We start from the raw sequence: 18,747 nt of genomic DNA on the forward strand, positions 1-18,747 counted from the left end.
CATGCCTTCAGTTTTTACAGCCACATGTTTGGAAAGATCTGTGTAACTAATGCAATGATTGCAAAATCATGGCCATAAAAGTCTTGTAGCCCCCTGTACCATCACACTCCATCATCATGAACTTTGGCATGATCACTTTAAGTTATGCAGGTTTTCCTAAATAATTGGCAATGTAAACTTTACAGTACCCTTCACCAATACATCCTTTTCTTCCCAAATGACATCCTAAAAGATTTATTAAAAGTTACATTAATAAAGCCCTCCAAACGATCCAATTGGATTAAAGAAAAAAAAAAATCACTAAAATTAAAAGAGCATGTTATTCCTTTTCTATGAAAAGGACAGCAGTTGATGTTGCCTGGTTCTTATGAATCTCCCACAAAGGCAGAAGAGCAAGGTTTTCCAAGTCCTGTTGATGAACGGTGCAAGGGTACAGGACCAGTCATTCTCTACCATGGTCGCTTGTAGCACATTCAGTCTAGCGTGAGCCTCTTAAGTTACTGCAGTCACAAGTATGGGTGTAAGTCTAGCAACAGCAGTAAGAAACTCTGTGTGGGCTAAGAAGCAAGCTCACAGAAAGGGCAAGCAAGCCTGGCTGGCCAGTCAGTTCCTCCAAAGCCAGCTCCAACTCAGGGTTGCTGATGTAGTCACTGCTCTTAGTGAGGCACAGACTCACTCAGTGATGAGGCCAGTTCCACATATTTTGTAATGCTCTATATCCACACCTCACAATGCAAATGCATAATAAACTAACCCACAACAAAGCCTCATCCTAATTCGTCCTAACTAGAGATCTGTTTAATCATAGCAGCCTGTCATCCCCAGGGCCTTCTGACTTGAGGAATCTTTCAGGCGGGCTGCAGTGCTTATGTGACTGTCCTACTTAAATTTAATGTCACTGGCCTTGTTTTAAACCTTTGCCGGATAGCAAAGTGCAGGGCAAGGCTTCCTTGAATGAAAAATATCTGAAAAATATAATAACACAAGTAACAGCTGTCTCCAAGATCCATAACAGGATTAGCTTTCAGGATTAGCAGACCTTTGTTGTATGGAATGGTTATAATATAGCACAATCTAAGAACTATTTTTTGCATCCAGCATTATTTTACTATCCCAATCAATTAGTATTAGTGTAACATTACTACTGTTTCTCATGTGGACATGTAAGAGCTGGGCCTCTACTGATACCATAGCATGAATGGACACACTATCTCCCTGTGACCCAAAAGAATGCTTTAGAAACTAACATGTCAACAGATGAGTTGTGATAAATGGCTGATCAGATTAAAAATCAAAAATTCACTTACAGGCAAACGTTATGCAAAAATATTTGCTTTACAAAAGAAATAAAAACAAGCAAGCAACAAAAAACTTTGCAAGAAAGCAAAACCTCAGTTCCCCTCTCAAACGTTTCCTCTCAGCTCCATAGTGACTGTCCTTGGTTGGAGGCTGCTGGCTCGCTCTGATTTTGCTATGATCATTGGAAATCTTTAATATAGGGCAGCAGCGCTGTAATCCGCAGCAGCTCAGTTTTTCCAGAATGGACCCGTGAGCATTATTAGCCAGAGCAGATGATTTACAGAGCAGTTCTCACTTCCCTGCTCTGGCGGAACTGAGCTGCTGAGGATAGCAGGAAGACGGACAAGCCAAAAGGAGAGATGGTACTTACACGGAGTCTGGGAAACAACGCACTGACACAGCCATACTCTCTCCAGCCCAGCAAATACTTTGCTACATGCAAAGTGGAACAGACTGAAATATATCAACCCTGGCTTGGGAAATTACTGACTCAGGGGAAATTCATGCTTTGAATTCTGGAGAGTGGCCAGAAACAAGGCTATTTAGTTTTCGCTGTTATTTATTGCTCTTCCTCAACAAAATGATTGTACAGGTTGCGGTGTAGATTTAAACATTGAAACTACCTAGGAGGTATTGTGTCAGGCTCTTCTCCTTCTGTAATGTGATAGCTGAGCTGTTTTTGACTATTCAGCTATGAATTTTGTTCCCTGATGAAAACGGGAAGAGTTGAAAAACGAATTTAAAAATCACTTCAGTAACGGTATGACAAACCCTTGCAGGATTGTCTGAAGAAAATATTGCTTTAAATATTTCAGATGAGACAGTTAAGCTGTATGGCCTCTACTCATCTCATTTTAGTGTTGGACAAACATTTTAATGCTGATGTTTCCCTACATCTAACAGAAACTCTAATTGTTCTCTCTTCTGCCTAGTATGTATATTAATTAAGGTACTTCGTACCTTTTTTCTGTATCTTCCCCCTCCTCCACCCATTCACTGCCCATTTTGAGCAATTGCTGTTACCACCTACAGGAGCTTTTGAAGTCCTTCTTTTTCATCTTCCGCCTCATCATTGTCCCACGCGGGCTGGTGGAGTAGAGGCTGCGAGGTAAGGTCCCCATGTTCAGGGAACTCAGGCTGTATGCACTCATGGAGGTAGGAGAGAAGGATGAAGACACCAAAGCTGCTGTAAGAAATTGAACACTTGGGATACAGCAGTCAGTCTTCACAGAAGAGTGTGGCACATGCCTTAACTCATCAATGAATAAAACAACGTGTATGATGCACAGGAATGGTTTGTGCATTTCCAGTAACAAAGACATTAAACCACATAGGTGACCCTAGGTAAACATATAGCCAGCATTTCATGAAAATACCTGCTGGAAGCTAACAAAGATACTGTAGATACAAAAAGCACATTCATAGTACACAACTTATTTTAGGTAAAGCATGTTAAATTAAATTTTTCAACACATATCCATGAACCAATGCAGATCAATATGTCTAGATACACTGATTTCCGAAATGCCTTTTTGTAATAGGTAATTTCTGACAAAAGATTTGTTAGCAATGCTTTGCATTCAAAAATCACGCTTTATATACGCTACTCAAATCTAATGTTCTGCTCATACAGCAGAAGAGCTGATTCATTCAGAATTTGTAAGCCTTTTCCTGTCTACAAAGGTTGCCTTGTTACAGAAAGGAAAAGGCATAAAATGTCAGAAATAACCTTGGCATGGCTATGAAAAAGTGCAGCATCCATAAAACCGAAAAGGTTTTAGTGCCTAAAATGGGAAAAATATGAGTGAGAGAAGAGGGAAGAGAGGGGGACGAAGAAGAAGAAGAGGAAAGAATATGTCAGCAGGAAAAAGCGTGGAACATTACGAAGGCTTTTTTGAGGAGGCGCTTTCTGGAATTTCAAGGCTAGCATCCTGCAATGGTCAGGGTGGTAGGTGTTATAGTGGTGGTAGGTGAGGAGGCTGCTGTGGCTGTTGGCGTACGAATCCCAGGTAAGTTGGCTGTTGCTTCTTTGAACCTTCACTGCCCGCATGAAGGGATGATGGAAAATCAGAAAACAAAAGGACCAGAGAAGAGGGAAAAGTAACTGAATTGGACGAACAAAAAAAGAAGTCCAAAAAATAAAAATAAAAGAAAATGAAATAATAAATAACCTGGTTTTGTCTTCTTACCAGGGAGTGCTAACTTGAGGAACAGAAATAATATTTTTTTCTCAGAGTAAATGCTTCTGATTAGGTTTTTTTTATTCTTCTATTTGTTTTTAAAAAGATTAGTACTGAATCAATTTCTAATCTCACTCTGTCTTTAGGAGCTAAGATTGCAAAATTCCTTGGAAAATACTAAAGTATTACATATGACCACTAACTGAAGGTTAATAAGTCTCTGCTTGCATTCATACACATTAAAAAGACCAACCAGACACCATACATAGCACTGCCTAGAATGGAGATGTTTACTTGCTAGTAATTTCAATTTACTGCATTGACATTTTAATTTTGCCACCATCTATTGTTGGCATTATGCTGTTCTGTGCAGTAAACGACATCCCTGGGCCAGCAGCAAAAAAACTCTATCCTGAAGGCTGGTTAATACAGAAAAGAGTTCTTATTGATTAGTTGGATGTGCAATGTAATGTTTTGTTTAAACGTGATCTTCAAAATTTTAAAATGATCCTTTTCTGGATGAAATTTGAGACCATATTTGATTGCTGATTCTACGTATGGGGAGCCTGGGACATGCCAAAAGTGAAGGCCAGTATTTACCAAGAGAACGGGAAGCATTTCAGTTGATGTGTCAAATATTAAAGGAAAATGATTGAAGTCACCCTTCATTAAATACAGTCTACTCATCACTAAATTCAGCGCAGCCGTGTCCTTGCTGAACCGTAGAGGAACACTTCAAACTGGGAACTATTCACTGAATTTTTGTCTTAAAAACACCGAGGGATTCACTCGTACTATGAAACATAAGTTACGGTCTTTGGCCCATGAGCTGTATTACCTGTGTCTCTCTGCTACCTCCTATATCTATAATGGCTGCAGACACACATGACCTCATGCTGGACTTTAACAGTAGCCAGAAGTCTTGACTGTTTAGACTGGACCCACACCTTGCGTTCACATCTTACTCTGTGAGACAAAATAAGGGGGAAAAGAGCAGCCACCGCAGCAAGCACTGTGCAGTGCCAGAAGAAAAGCTATCCTTCTGTTTCACTTCATATTACACGAGTAATGGTCTGCTACTTGTCTGAATATATTAATCCTCCTCTGACTCAAAAGCAATGCCTGTCACTACATTGAGGAGCACACACCAGGGAAGGGAGAGGAAAAGGAGAGTACAGGTGCCCACCATGTCCCCGCGGCCCGGGGGGGTGGTCGGGACTCTGGTGGCCCCGGCACTGCCAGGCCTGGCCCTGTGCCCTTGATTGGGGTTTCCCGGGCCTGTGTCCCTCCCTGAGAGCAGTCCCACTGTGCCCTGACACGTGTTTGAATCAAAAGAACTAATTTTTATTTCCCCCTCAACAGATAACAAAGGTGAGGGTGTGATGCAATGCCAGCACCAGGAGGAATGCTTGGTGCCACCGGCCAGCTTGTGCCTTGGGGTACCTCACCAGTGGCAGCAGTGCCAGCGGCCTCAGAGACTTTGGAAAATCTCATGTCAGCCAGAAAAGTCCCAGAAACAGCAGCAGGAATCTGATATGGCCATATGTGTCTTACAGACTTATTATATCTTCTCAGATGAAGCCGTCTCTTTGATTACGTGCACAGACAGCAACATTTCCGAACTTTAACGATGGTGTAAAAATTAAAATCTGATAAGAACAATGTGGCCAGGTGGATTTTCATTATTTTCAAGTTGCTGTGAGCCTTGTTTAATTAAAAAGACTCCTTCCAGCAGGAAATTATCTGGTAGTCTTTGATTTTTTTTAATGTTTTATTTTCATGCTGAGAGTAGAGATAAAAATGTCCTACAAAGTGGGAAGGTACACAAATTCAGTTTGCTCATCTTGTAGAAGGATAATCCCAACTCAACAAAAGTTCTGTAAAAGAAAATCCTATTGTGTGTAACTGTAGTAATTTAGCAGTAATTTGTGCTACTCCAACCCAGGGTTGTGTACAGCAAACATAAAACTAATGGGGCAGCAAGAGAAATGAATGTTAGCAGAAATGAATGTTAGCAGTACAGTATCAAGGAAAATAATATGAAAAAAAATCTGATCTTTTAGAGTGCTCTCCATTTTATTTTAGGGCTAAAATTTCAATTTATTTTATATACTGACTTTCCTATTTTAAATTCGTAATATGTTCCCGGAAGACCAATAACTGAGATCAACAGATACAGACCTAATGACTCAGTTTATCCCAGACACATAAAGGGAGCTTTTCAAACTCCGCAGCATCTAGGCCATACCACACCTGATGAAAGGTTGTTTCCAAGAGGGTACTTGCTTCCATAAAGCATGTTACATCTTGAATTGGTTGTGATATTGGAGTAGCACCACCTGGTGAGGGGCTGGGAAGGGCTGTAAACATTCTAGTTATTCTGCCTTACTTAAGAAAGCAACTTTATTACCTCAGGGAGATTTCTCCCCAAAAGATGTGCTTATGTAGTTTTTGCAGATCCCCTTGATATGATTTCATAATGGCCAGTTCTTAACTCTGCCATGGCAAGAGCATTGCTTTTTCTAAGCATCTACACTGGGTCAAGGTGACTAGCACACTAACAGCATCGGTTTGTTTTAAATGTTGGTTAAGAAACCAACTGCTTCAAGTAACACAATCATCTACACAAATATTTGGCCCTGGTACTCATCTTCCCAAAAGAAACACTCTCCAAAGGTTCTTTAATCAGCAAAAAATTGATTGTGTGACATCTTTGCTTCAATAAAAAGAAAAGATTAGTTTGCAACATACTGTCAGAACTGAAAAGAATGGAGTTATGTTGCAAAATTTGGTCTCCATTGCATTCTGCTTCTGCAATATCACTCCCTGCTCTTTCGCCCCTCTAACCAGTTAAGTAGAAAGGGGAAAGAGGTGCAGATGAATAATGGAAGAACATGGCATCACAAGGGTTACTTTTTGTTCACCCTGGTCTAGGAGAAACTAGTGTCTCCTCAGCCACTAGTTCAATATCCACCACTCTCATAAACTGACTAGAGCATCACTTATCCAATCCAGGGACAGCCTGGATCTTAGATAGATGTCCAGGAACATTTACCATCCCTGACATTTCTAGGCCTCAGAAACATTGTCTTGGTCTGAAGGAGGCAGAAGCACAGTACCACGGGCTCAGAAAATGGTACCACTGGTTCATGCTGCAACATACGTACCTATTCTCTGTGTATTTAATAACCTTTGTTACTTCTTTGATGTCCATCAACATGCGGCATTTCAGACTGAATTCATGAATATTGTGAATTAGCCACTTTCTCAGGATTAGTTAGAAGACAAGACAGGCAGCCCCCATCTTCAAATACTAAGACATTTAATAGATATTTGATTTGAAAATGGAAAGCCATTCTCTTCAAGCACGTTGCTATGAAATAAATATCATGGTGAAAAAGGGCTGGGATCTAAGGAACTGTTTCCAAACAAACCTTTTCACAAGCACTGCCAATGAACCCATGAAGCAATCTCAGAAGTACTTTGAAAGATGATGGCAATAAGTAATAATGTCATTAACAACAGAAAATATGAGGGGTTTTTTGAGCTATTTTAGGGGAGAACAAGTGTTATTAATGAAGTGGTCATAACAGACTATCAAGTCAATATGCTGAAAAGAAGTTGGCTGTGGTCCTTCGTCCCCCATCTAAATTTAAGAAGCAATTCAGAGATTCATTTACTGAAGTACCTAGTTGCCCCCCCTACAATGACTGCAACAGTAGCGTGTGTCAACAGGTGTCTTTATGTATATCTACAAGTGTGCAGAGCCATTTCTCAGTAAAACATTTCCCTCTCTATCCATAGGAATCTCGGAGGGTACATTAAGGCCGAAAAAACACAGAGCTTCTCAGAAACTGCAGAAGCATAACCTGGGGAACCGAAACAACATTTACAGACATAACTGCCGTGATAGCTTTCTTGACCATTCAGCAAGGGCAGGCAAAGTAAAAGACAGAAAAAGAAAGGGGTATTTGGTGCTACAGATCCTCTTACCGTGCTCTGGGCCTTTCAGCGCTAGCCGTGTTTGGTGGTGAGGAAGGATCTCAAGTTTGACATTATCCGCTGCATTAGCCAAAAATTGCGTTGCTTCTGCCAGCGTACAGTACTCCATGCTGGTGCCATCAATGGACAGAATATGGTCTCCTACATGTAATGCACCACATCTACATAAAAGGGGAAAAACTCGGTATGATCAGGTATGCCCTTTGCTTGGAAAATGAGTTTTACTGCCTTCAAACTGGACATGACAACTATAAGCGTGTTCTTTTTTTTCGAGAGAGATTTGTGTTTTGTAGGCATTGTCACTGGTCAGACTTTATATCTACTAGTACAAACCTTAAAAACAATTCAGTTAATACAGTATATGCCAAGACATCACTCACAGAACTGGAATGGGGTAGCTGACTATAAAAATATGTGTGAATGGCAGCAGAATAAAATGAGAAGAGCTTAAGGAGACTCAAATAACTTGGTCACATATCCCTCACACAAGCACCCAGTTCATCATTTTTTGAGTTACAGTTCACACATTTATTAGTACAAAAGCTGTAAATGACGATGAAATTATGCAGTAGTCAAACAAATAATGAAACCAGGGCTAGCATGGTGACTTGAGGAGTGGGGTGGGGAGGGGGCTATCTGCTAAATCTCGCTGCACTCAAGAGACTGGCTACTGGATGAGTTGAGAAATGCAAACACAGCAGTCAGCATCCCGACGTACCAGTCAAGTGGACAGCTCCTTTAATTGGTTACCCCCTGCGAAATGGGAAAAAACAGAGGGAGAAAATTAAAGCATCCTGCACCATTGAACTGGAGAACACCCCTGGATCAATGGCCGTCATTCTTAAAGTTTCTACTGTAGGGAAAAGCCCACAGAGGAGCTGTAGACTCACTGCTACAAGTGGGTGCTACCGAAAGCACCATTGTCAAAGAGGAGTTACAAGGTAGGGTGACTGGGGACATGCAGGAGGAATTTGCTGCTGAAACGTAATATTTAAGGATTTTTTAGATATAGATATGTATATAGAAATATACTGTATATGTATAAACACATACACACACACACACACGCACACACCCCAGAAAAGATCCCATAGCTCTGTCAACAGAGGCTTAGACCATTGGGGAAAAATATCTATAATTTTTTTAAATGGTTTAAATGGTTTTATTTAAAGGTTTAAATGAAGTGGAAAAATTACTGCAAAATAACTCCAAAATACAGAAGCCAGTCTTCCTAATACCTCAGTCGTATTCTAAAATATCAATAAAAAAATCCAGACATAGGGAGTTCCATTTCACTGTGCCACAAGAATGAGTGATATATTCTAAAAGAACACTTCAAGGTTGCAAAGCCTCAAAATTTACTTCCCTTGACAACTGTTCCATATTGTATGCTTACTTTAAGAATTCCAGTGGGTTATTTATTTTTTTAAATACTAATCTCTGCTGCAGCATTACATTTGATAGTCAGAGCAGACCTCTAAACTTCTGTGTTGCATAGTGCAAGCAGACAGTTACATATTACACGAGGGCTGGCTTATGTCATTGAATACTATGTGAATGACCTAAAATAAATGGTGCCCTGAAAGTTTTAAACTTGGCGTTATGGAACAACGATCTGACAAAGTGCTAATTTTAAGACCTAGAAACCTTGAGAGCATCTGGTTCAGTCAAATTCATCAAAAAGGGAAGGGTTTCTTCAAAACCAAATGAAAGTTGAAATAAAATGGATGTATGGACCTGCAGTGTTAGCCCTCTGTCACACTCACCTGTCTGCAATACTCGCAGATTTGATTTTGTCTATGACAATGACCTGTTTGTTGCAGCACATCGAGGTAGTTAGTGCAACCCCAAGAGCAGCACCGGGAGTCTTGGCAACTTCAACTAGCAGTGGCCCAGATGCTGCTGCTATTGAATCTGTTAAAATTAGACAACAAAAGATCAGTATTATACCAATGTGGTACTTATGTCATTTTCATATTTTTCCACATAAAATTTCCATGGCTATTCTATTTCTCTAACCAGACAAAATGCCACATAAAGAAATTCTGGAATAGCATCAGTTTAGGTTTAAGATTCAGCTCTTGATGTTGAAACCAATAAAAGCAAGAGGAGGTTTGTGAATCTGAGACGTTGGGAAGCTTCTGAGTATGTCAGAAACAGAGATGTACCAGGTTAGGGAACCAGGATGTGTTAGTGAATCACTCCCTTGCACAACTAAGCTAAAAATCACCTGGAATTTAAAACAGGTATGCTGAAAAAACAAAATCAATAAAAATGTAGAAAATTATCTGGAAAAAAAATGAACTGAGGTGAACAGGTTACAGAAGAATGCTAACTTAATTTTCAGAAAAGAAGGGGAAGTCTGTGGGCAACAGCTATAATAATTAAATGAAGAAGGTGAAGGAAGGTTCTACTAGAAATCCCTTACAAAAAGAAAGGACAATTTAGGAGAAAATGGAGAAAGTGCAGGCGGCATGACAGCTAGAAATTGTAGGTGTTAAAGCAAAATGCATGTGAGGAGGTTCAGAAGATTCTTGTAATATCCTGTCACTAGATAAAGTACTGCCTTGCAACAGGGCACAGATAGTAAATGACCAACACTGAAAAAAGAAAGCAGAAAAACAGGAGGCAGCAACAGTCATGACTGATGAGTGTGGTGAGGAACTATGCCCAAGAGAGACAAGTGCTAGACAGAACAAAGGAAAAAGACAGCAGGCTGCTTCCTAAATGCCAAAACAAAGCAGGCAGTGATAAGGGTGAAGTACATTCTGGACACTGCCTGCGAACTCCTAACTGATACCCATCAATCAACTACTGATCGCAGTGGAGTAAGACACAGTAAGCGAAGGTGTCCTCTAAGGACGTAAAAAGACTGAGACAAAGAAAGTGACATCAGAAGCCTTTGGAGGTGCTTACAATCAGAATAAGCCAAAAATGAATAAACAAAGACTTTTGCTGGAGGAAAGTTACCAAATGTCCTGCTAGCAAACAGGAGAGGTTTATATTCAGAGAGTACTGGAGCCTGCTGTAAGAATACTAGGAAAATGTTCAACTGAGATGTCTCTCAGAAGTCCCTGAGATTGAAGCTGTAAAGGACCTGCAGCTGGGCTTCAAAGTATGGAGGAGAAGACAGATATAAGATATTCCATTCAGTCTTAAATCTAGAAAATTAGTCAGAAATGTAATTCTGACACAGAACAGAAAGACTGTGAAACAGTGTATAATTGCACAAAACTAACAAGCTTTGTAATGGTACAAGAAATTGAATGAGTTTTTGATTCACTAACACTCAGCTAAGGTGCTCTTCCTAGTTAATGTAGGTAAAGTGAATATAGAAATGAAGTGAAAAAAGGTGCTTTTATGGAATAACAAACAAGCTTGCATTTACAAACATATGGGAAGAAGACTCAAACAACGTTCGTCATCAGTACCGTGACAAAGGTTTGAACTCACATCGATCCAGAAAATGGCAAAGCTCAATTTGTTATTGGCCAATCGCCAAGTTCTTTCTGTAATGATTGTCTTGAGAAGAGGCGAGGAAGCTAAATGCAAGTATCTGTTGAGAATGAGTAAATCTTTCAAGATGCTGCTCTGGAGTTACTTGAGAAACACACAAACAGCTTATGCTCTAGTGTTATTTCCCAGGTGCCTGTTGAAATGCACTGGGAAGGCAAACCAAGGCAGACAGGATGAATAAATAAGATAACTACATTAGAGGAAACAGAAGAGAAGAAATGGAGTATGTCTAACTGTGGAAAATAAACACAAGGAAGAGAAATCAGAAGGCAATAATCAAGCACACATTCCCTGACAGAGAAGGATTAGTTTATCATGTTGAGAGTAAAGCATGGATATGAAAAATGAATCATACAGGTATAAATCATTCATGTGTGAAGATGTTTCAGTCATTAAGATACTTACACCGTGACTGAAGCACTTACACACTATGTTGATTTATTGGCTATGTAATTACATAAGATATACTGATGAATGTTTGTGTGAAAAACACTCTAGATTTTTTATTTTGTTAATAATTTTTCTCACTTTTGAGCACTGCATCTCAATCAGTACAAGAGCCTTGATTAAAACCTCCCAGAGGAAGCAGCATTGCTTTCTGCATGCTAATACATTTCTTCAGCTAGACAGCAGCATACCTTTTGTATTTGACAGCTAAAATCACTGGCAACAAGGGTTTTTATTCTTCATATTTATACTTTTATGAAGTGTAAATACACTATATGATATATAAAGAGTTTTGGATAAAATAAGCAGTGTCACCACCCTCCCTCACCTCAAAAGATAATCATAAATGATTTTTAAAGTTAAAAAAATTTTTTTAGCCTGATAAAGTAATCATATTACATGTGTTTCTTCCTGTCCTTGTAAATGTAAGTATCTGCCAATCCTTACCTGTCCTCATGGCTTGTTGAATCCAGTTCAACAACTGGTGGGTGGTGGAGGACAGAAGACCTGTTTAGGATTCATAAAATCATAGAATGGTTTGGTTGGAAGGGATCTTAAAGATCATCTAGTTCCAATGCCCCCACCACAGGCAGGGACACCTTCCACTAGACCAGGTTGCTCAGAGCCCCATCCAACCTGGCCTTGAACACTGCCAGGGAGGGGGCAGCCACAGCTTCTCTGGGCAACCTGTTCCAGTGTCTCACTACCCTCACTGTAAAGAATTTCTTCCTGATACCTAATCTAAATCTCCCCTCTTTCAGTTTAGAACTGTTCCCCCTCATCCTAACACTACATGCCCTTGTAAAAAGTCCCTCCCCAGCTTTCTTGTAGGCCCCCTTCAGGTACTGGAAGGCTTCCCACAGTGGGGAAGACAAAAAGTCAGCTGTTTGCATTAGGCAGGAGAGGATCTGCGTTTGAAACAGCACCTACAAATGCCCTAAAAAGGGAGACGCTTCAGTCATAGCTTGCAATAAGTAATGACATTAAATCCACAGGGAACCAAACTTCATTAGTTTATGATGCTTTTTTTTTCTTCACAAAGCCTTGTACTTAAAGCTGGGAAGTGCTGCTATACTGTGAGCTTGTTCCTGTAGGAACACTGAGCTCTGTTGCTACTATCTGTGCTCGGTTGCTACTCTCTGTGCTCTGTTGCTTCTCACTTCTCTAACTGGAAGGTTTTGGGTCCTTTCTTATTTTTTTCACAAGTCATGGCAACACAAGATACAAATAATTTTTTGAGCAGCTTAAAAGAGCCAGACAAGGAGGAAGGATGTCAAAACAGATTCTGACCTTAAAGAGCCAGCTAAACCAACTGAAACACACAGCTCCACAAGACTGCTATTGATCTTGCCTGGATGCTGCTGTATCTGCTAGCAATGATGTGAGTGACAAAGTGGATACCTTACTATCTCACACTAATTTTTCTCTCACCAAGCTTCTTCCCTATTATGTGTCCACAGGCTAACAATTTTATCACCTTAAAATTGTATATAGAAGGTCCATGTAGCCTTCTCTGTTGTTGTTGTGATTCTCTGACTGAAAGCAATTAAAAAAATTATAGCAAGTCTGTGCTGTTCAGATGAGTAAAGAAATGCATAATTCCTCAAACTTTGCAGTTCTCCCAATGCAAAGTTTTAATGCTTTTGTAGCAATGCATTCACAGGTCTAAATGTGTCTCAAGCTTGTCAAACTAGAAGCCAATATTTCACAGAAATAATTTTTCTTGGTCAAAAAAGTATGCTCTCCTGCTCCTCACATCTTTGTTCCCTTCATACAAAATCTTTGCAGCTTACAGATAGCAAGTAGAGCAATCTCTCCCTCAGGTAGGAGCTTTCTTTTGTGCATTCAGTTCTTGTCAGTACACCCGGTTCTTCACCTTCTCTCTCTTTTTCTGTAACCCTAATTTTCATACCCAGTACCTGTGTGTCTCATGCTCAGAGTAGTCAAGAAAGCATAATGTTATTAGAACAACAGGACACCCAGATTATATTTTCAGAGCAGTAAGCATCATTAAGCTCAGGCCATATGACACCTGGTATCTTTCTATAACCCTCCTAAAAGGAGAAACCTCTTCTAATCCTAAAATGCAATTTCCAGTAACAATATCCAAAGACTAGACCAACAGCTGGGTGAATCACAGAGGTGTATTTTAGTGAAGTTAAGGAAGATTGTTAAGAACTGGAAAAAATCTGAAATCTCTGACACTCTCTCCTTTACGAGCAAAAAGTTGGAACATTTACAGCAAATTAGTTTGAAGAAATCAGTTTGGATCCCCCCATCACTCCCAAATGCCCTACACTTTATTCTTGTTTTCCTCTACTCACTCTATGCTCTTTTTGTAATTCACAAAAATAAATTATTCTTTTCCAGCACCCGCTGAGCAATCATACATGCTACAGCTCTGATGTATACGGGACAGTCATTGATCGTTCCCCAAGGAACCTGTTGAGTAAACTCTCATAGAAGGACCCTCACAAGTCCTTAAATGCAGAAATGCACTGCCATTTCCTTGAACTTGCTTTCTTTAACAAAAATACAACAGAATGTAAGGGGGTGTGTGTATTTATGTATGTGGGCCAGTGCGAGTTACAGAAAGTGTCCAATGCAAAACACTCTTGCAGTCGATTCTTACTTAAGAAAGGTTGAGACGACCAACACGTCACTGTCAGCACTCAGTGCACAAGTGGAAGGTACTTGGAAACTGCAGTGGTGAGTCTGGTGTGTAAGGCACAGAAAGTGATGACAGCAGTCCCGGCTCCTGTGGACAAATCTGGGCCTTTATTTGCTGTATCTCAGCCTCAATGGAGCATTTACAGAATAATCGATGGTGGGGAATGCACAGCAGGTGTAGTTCTGTCAGTCCATTCAGAATCAGTGTGTTAGGGATTAGCACCTCTGTTTTCTGTATTCAGTAGCAGGAGTTGAAATGTTAAAAGGTCCGTCCCTCCTCCCCCCCCTGAAATGGTTCAAAACTCAATGGTCAACCTCAAAACAAAGGTGTCAGACATACTACAGGTTCATCACCAGGAGCTTTGAGTATTTGCCATTCCTTTGGAAAGCTAGATTGCTGAAATGCGAAAATCAGTCGATGCATTTCTTAGAGGGCACATAAAATCCATGGCCAGTTGAGTTGTACGAAATTGTGCCAAAGAACAGGTAGAACTTCTAACAGACTGGATGAATTTTGTTTCTAAGAGCTGTGGCTTTAGCGGTGACACTCTCCACACAGACCATTGTGCAAGGCCCTTTACGGCACTTCTCAGCTGACAGTGGAGCAACATAAAAGCACTCAGGGATTCTGTGTGCATTCACATCCACTCTTCTTCATTAATCAACAGACTATTCATTACTGTCAAACAGTATCTTAAACTGCACTTAATGAATCCTGTCATCCTCCACGTGGTTTGCTTATTGTATTCTTAAGGACAATTTTTTTTAAATGAATACCAACCCAGAAAGAATATTCTTTGTGTCCTTTACAACACTCTTTCCATAAGACTGATGCACTTAACGTTGCCCCAGCTCCTCACAGTCCAGTGACAAGATCGTATCCCTATCTGTGATAGTGAGACTCGTAATCCTCTGTCGTGCCATGGCCCCACTGTTTCCCTTCTCCTGTTGCCCTGAGACTGCCCTAGCAAGAGGTGGTCGACCTCCTCCAGTTGTTGGCCTTTTCCATGGTCTCCAGCAAAACAAGAGCTATAACCAGAAATGGCTAGTTACTTTACTGTGCAAGAGAGATTTGCTGGGAGTGGGGAAGCTTTTCTCTACTTTTCTCCTTCCTCTATGCTTCTCTTCACTAACAGCTTTCTTCTTCTTTCCCCAGCTTTGTAGTTCACCAAGTCACAGATGCAGAGAGATTGAAAAACACACTTTTGGCACTGTTTTTCAGCCACATCCTAAAATATTCCTTAGGCTATCTTGCTAACATTTTTAATTTCCTTTGTAGGTGCATTTTCATTCACTCATATTCAACACCAACTAGATGATTAGCTAAGTCTCCCTTACACACACAGAGCTGACCTATGACTATTTAAATACTAATTTTTTGGGGTGGGAGGCTGCTTATTTATGTAATACCCTTTCCTTGTACTCCAAAGATAATTTGATCTCAACAAATCCCTAATCTCCATTTTGCAAAGAAGGGAATATTAATTACATATTTTTAAGATGATCTAATTAAGAAATTGAGATTGGGATCACGGGTCAATGGTTTCAAGAGGGAAAGTAGCAGCAAGGAAGAGAGGCAGGAATAAGACTTCTGCAGTGTCTAAAGGGCACAGGAACAACATTCAAGATGCCCTACAGCTGGGTAGCACCATTATTACTCATTCAGAGCAATATTATTTGATTCCTCATACTTTTGTGACTGTAAAGGCCATAAGTGAACCACACACAGGGTGCTGATGCACAGTACCGGCCTTGGTATTCTGTTCTACTAATATTGCCTAATGTTTGCACCCTGGCTTTGTTCATGCTTCATTTAGCAGAGTAACCTTTTTTCATCTCAGATCTTATGGGAAAACCAGAATCAATGCCAGCTAGCAAGCTCTGATAATGATTTCTGAAAAGCTAAAAGTCATTGACAGTGTTTCTAATTCTCCCCTGAGAGCTAGAATACAAAAAATATTAATAGGCTTAATCACATGTGAGACTTTAGCTAAAATATATTTTGGAATGGAGTAAGCTAGCATTATATACTGCAAGCAATATTTAGGGAGAGAGGGTGGTAGTTTCTTTAATAATAAAACAACTACTGAAAAATTAAATATTGTTCTTGTTCAAAGGGTCAGTGGCAGTCTCCAAGGCCCAACTTATAACCTACCATAAAATATGTGCGCTCCTGGTGTTCCCTTGATTATGAAGTATCTGTGTGTTTCAGGCAGGCTGTAGAGTGAGCAACAGCTGTTCTAACTTTACCCGGCACAGCTAGAATTAGAGGGGCAAAAAAAGTACTAAAAAACCCCATAAAATAGTGTCTTTTTCCTTACTGCCAGTAACAGCATGGCACTGGAGCTGCTGGGCTACTAATTGAAAGAAAGCTCACAGAGTCCACAGAAAAACATGAAATTGCTGCTAAGGAAAAAAGCCGCCAAAGGCATTTTACACCCTCTCACCTTTAGAATAGACAGATTTCAAAAATGAAAAAACAGGAATAATTTCAAGAGGATGCCAGAAGAATGAGTGATAGTGAAATCAGAGGGACCTCTCAACCTCAGAATGGAAAACGGAAACATTATTCTCCAAATGAATGTGCTGCCTATCTCCTCCCCTATACACAAGCAATTTCATATTCCTGTCAACTGACTGGCACAGTCTTTCCATTTTCCTCTTCTCACCTAATTCCTGCAGTTCATGTATATGCCTCTAATTCAGCCAAGTTCTTCAAATCAAAAGCTTAGGAGCTGCCTTTACCTAACTTCATACTCTGCAACCTTAGCCCCATCATCCTCAGCTCAGAAATGCCTGCTAACCAGTTAAGAACCATCCCTGCCTTCAAAGTGCTCACATCAATGTGCGTGGGGATGTACTCAGAATCTGCTTGTGGTCTTTCTCAGACTTTCTCTCACGTCAGACCACAAAAGACTGCCTAAACCCCTTTCGCTTAAAAGACTTTCCCCAATTCTTGGGACACTCCTTTCTCCTCCTAACTCTATTTCATGCTCAGACATCTTTCATTTTCACTAGGTCCCTTCTCTGCTCAAAAGCTGTATTAAAACCCAATCTCTTCATTTATCTGTATCTTCCTTCTCATGTGCCCTGTTAATCTAAACCCCAATTTATCTATTGCTAAATTTACAACAGAGAGGGGAGATGGTGGATGGAGCCAGTACAGAAGATCCTGGATCTGCCTCTTTGAGGCTAGTCTGAATGCATTTTAAATAAGCCCAGGCTCTGCAAGTTCTTTCCTTTGTTACCTTGAAAATGAATACTACATAGAAAATCTAGGTGCCACTTAAAGAAGTACTGAAAACTCAAATCTCCACCCCTGATGGCAGCACATGGTTTCAGAACTGGAGAGCCTATAAATACACCTTTATGGTTAGTTTGGCAACCCGGGCCTCAAACACCACCTTTCTATTGAAGGATGGCTCCTGAAAACCGCCCTGAAACACTGTATGCCATTACTTTGTGAAATGTTTGCAGAAGTCAGTAGCAATGGAATTCTGCTTGCATTTCATTCCAGGAATGGAACTCACAAATAATTACTTTTTAAAAACCATCTCCCAAAATAAGAAAGACCCCCAAAATGGTGCAAATAATATGTAATATGCTGAGAACCCACGATATAAACCAGTATTTTCTCTATTGCACAAAGCACAGATAAAATCACAGAACCACTGAATCATAGAATGGTTTGGGTTGGAAGGGACCTTTGAAGATCATCTAGTCCAACCCCCCTGCCATGGTCAGGGACACCTTTCACTAGATCAGGTTGCTCAAAGCCCCATTCAACCTGGCCTTGAACACTTCCAGTGATGAGACATCCACAGCTTCTCTGGGCAACCTGACAGATAGGCATGTATGTACTAAAGAACTTCTCATACTTATTTTTTCTTGCAAGTAGGACAGGAATTAAAATACACAAGAACTTTGATTTCTTCAAAACACTCCAGCTTTTGCACAATCCTGTACCTGACTAATCACAACAAATAGAACAAATAAGGACAACACAATCTGCATCACTGCCTGCAAACTAAGACACAGCTGGTGTGTCAAATTCTACATCTGCCAGCCTCGAAAGTATGCCTGTAAGTACACACCACTATAGATAATATAAAGTGCTGCAGTACCCATAAATTATGTCTATTTGCCATAATGACCCTAAGTTTCCATCTAACGGAACGGTAATAATTAGAGTGGGACTGGATTCTCTTCAAAAGCTTACAAAGCACAAAGCCCCTTGCTGCCAGCACTTGACAGATGGGAAAAAACACTGGGAACACCCAAACTTTGTGTCGGGCTGACAGTTCCCATCTGCCCAGGGCTCTACCAGGATAATGATGTCTCAGATAATCCCAAAAGCTTCAGAGCAAAGGTGTGCCCTGGACAGTCTGGACATCTTGATAAGAGAGCTGACATGCACACGGAACAGTTAAGGCAAATAAGGACATGTCAGTGCTGTGGTAGTGAGATACCTGAGCTGTCCCTGTCTCCCCAGCATGCTGGTGGGAGCTGAAGCCCTGGGAGCAGCAGAGCCACATGAGTGAGGTGTTGGGCCTGTGACAGCCACTTCTGCTTCTCAACAGGGTGGCTGACCCAAGTGCAGCCCCACTCCCATGTGGCTGGGCTGCTCAGCATA

General features: G+C 40.5%; 1 protein-coding gene across 1 annotated transcript in view; it reads right to left on the minus strand.

Moving 5' to 3' along the window:
- Positions 1–18,747, minus strand: part of GRIP1 (glutamate receptor interacting protein 1) — a 369,469-nt gene that overhangs the window by 48,522 nt on the left and 302,200 nt on the right. Inside the window, exons 8-10 of the mRNA XM_068401733.1 lie at positions 9,248–9,395; positions 7,473–7,642; positions 2,330–2,485 (exon numbers count right to left, since the gene is read on the minus strand). Coding sequence (XP_068257834.1) covers positions 2,330–2,485; positions 7,473–7,642; positions 9,248–9,395 — 474 coding nt within the window. The remainder of the gene's footprint in view (positions 1–2,329; positions 2,486–7,472; positions 7,643–9,247; positions 9,396–18,747) is intronic.

The sequence above is a fragment of the Nyctibius grandis genome, chromosome 5 (genome assembly GCF_013368605.1).
Source record: "Nyctibius grandis isolate bNycGra1 chromosome 5, bNycGra1.pri, whole genome shotgun sequence".
NCBI lineage: Eukaryota > Metazoa > Chordata > Aves > Nyctibiiformes > Nyctibiidae > Nyctibius > Nyctibius grandis.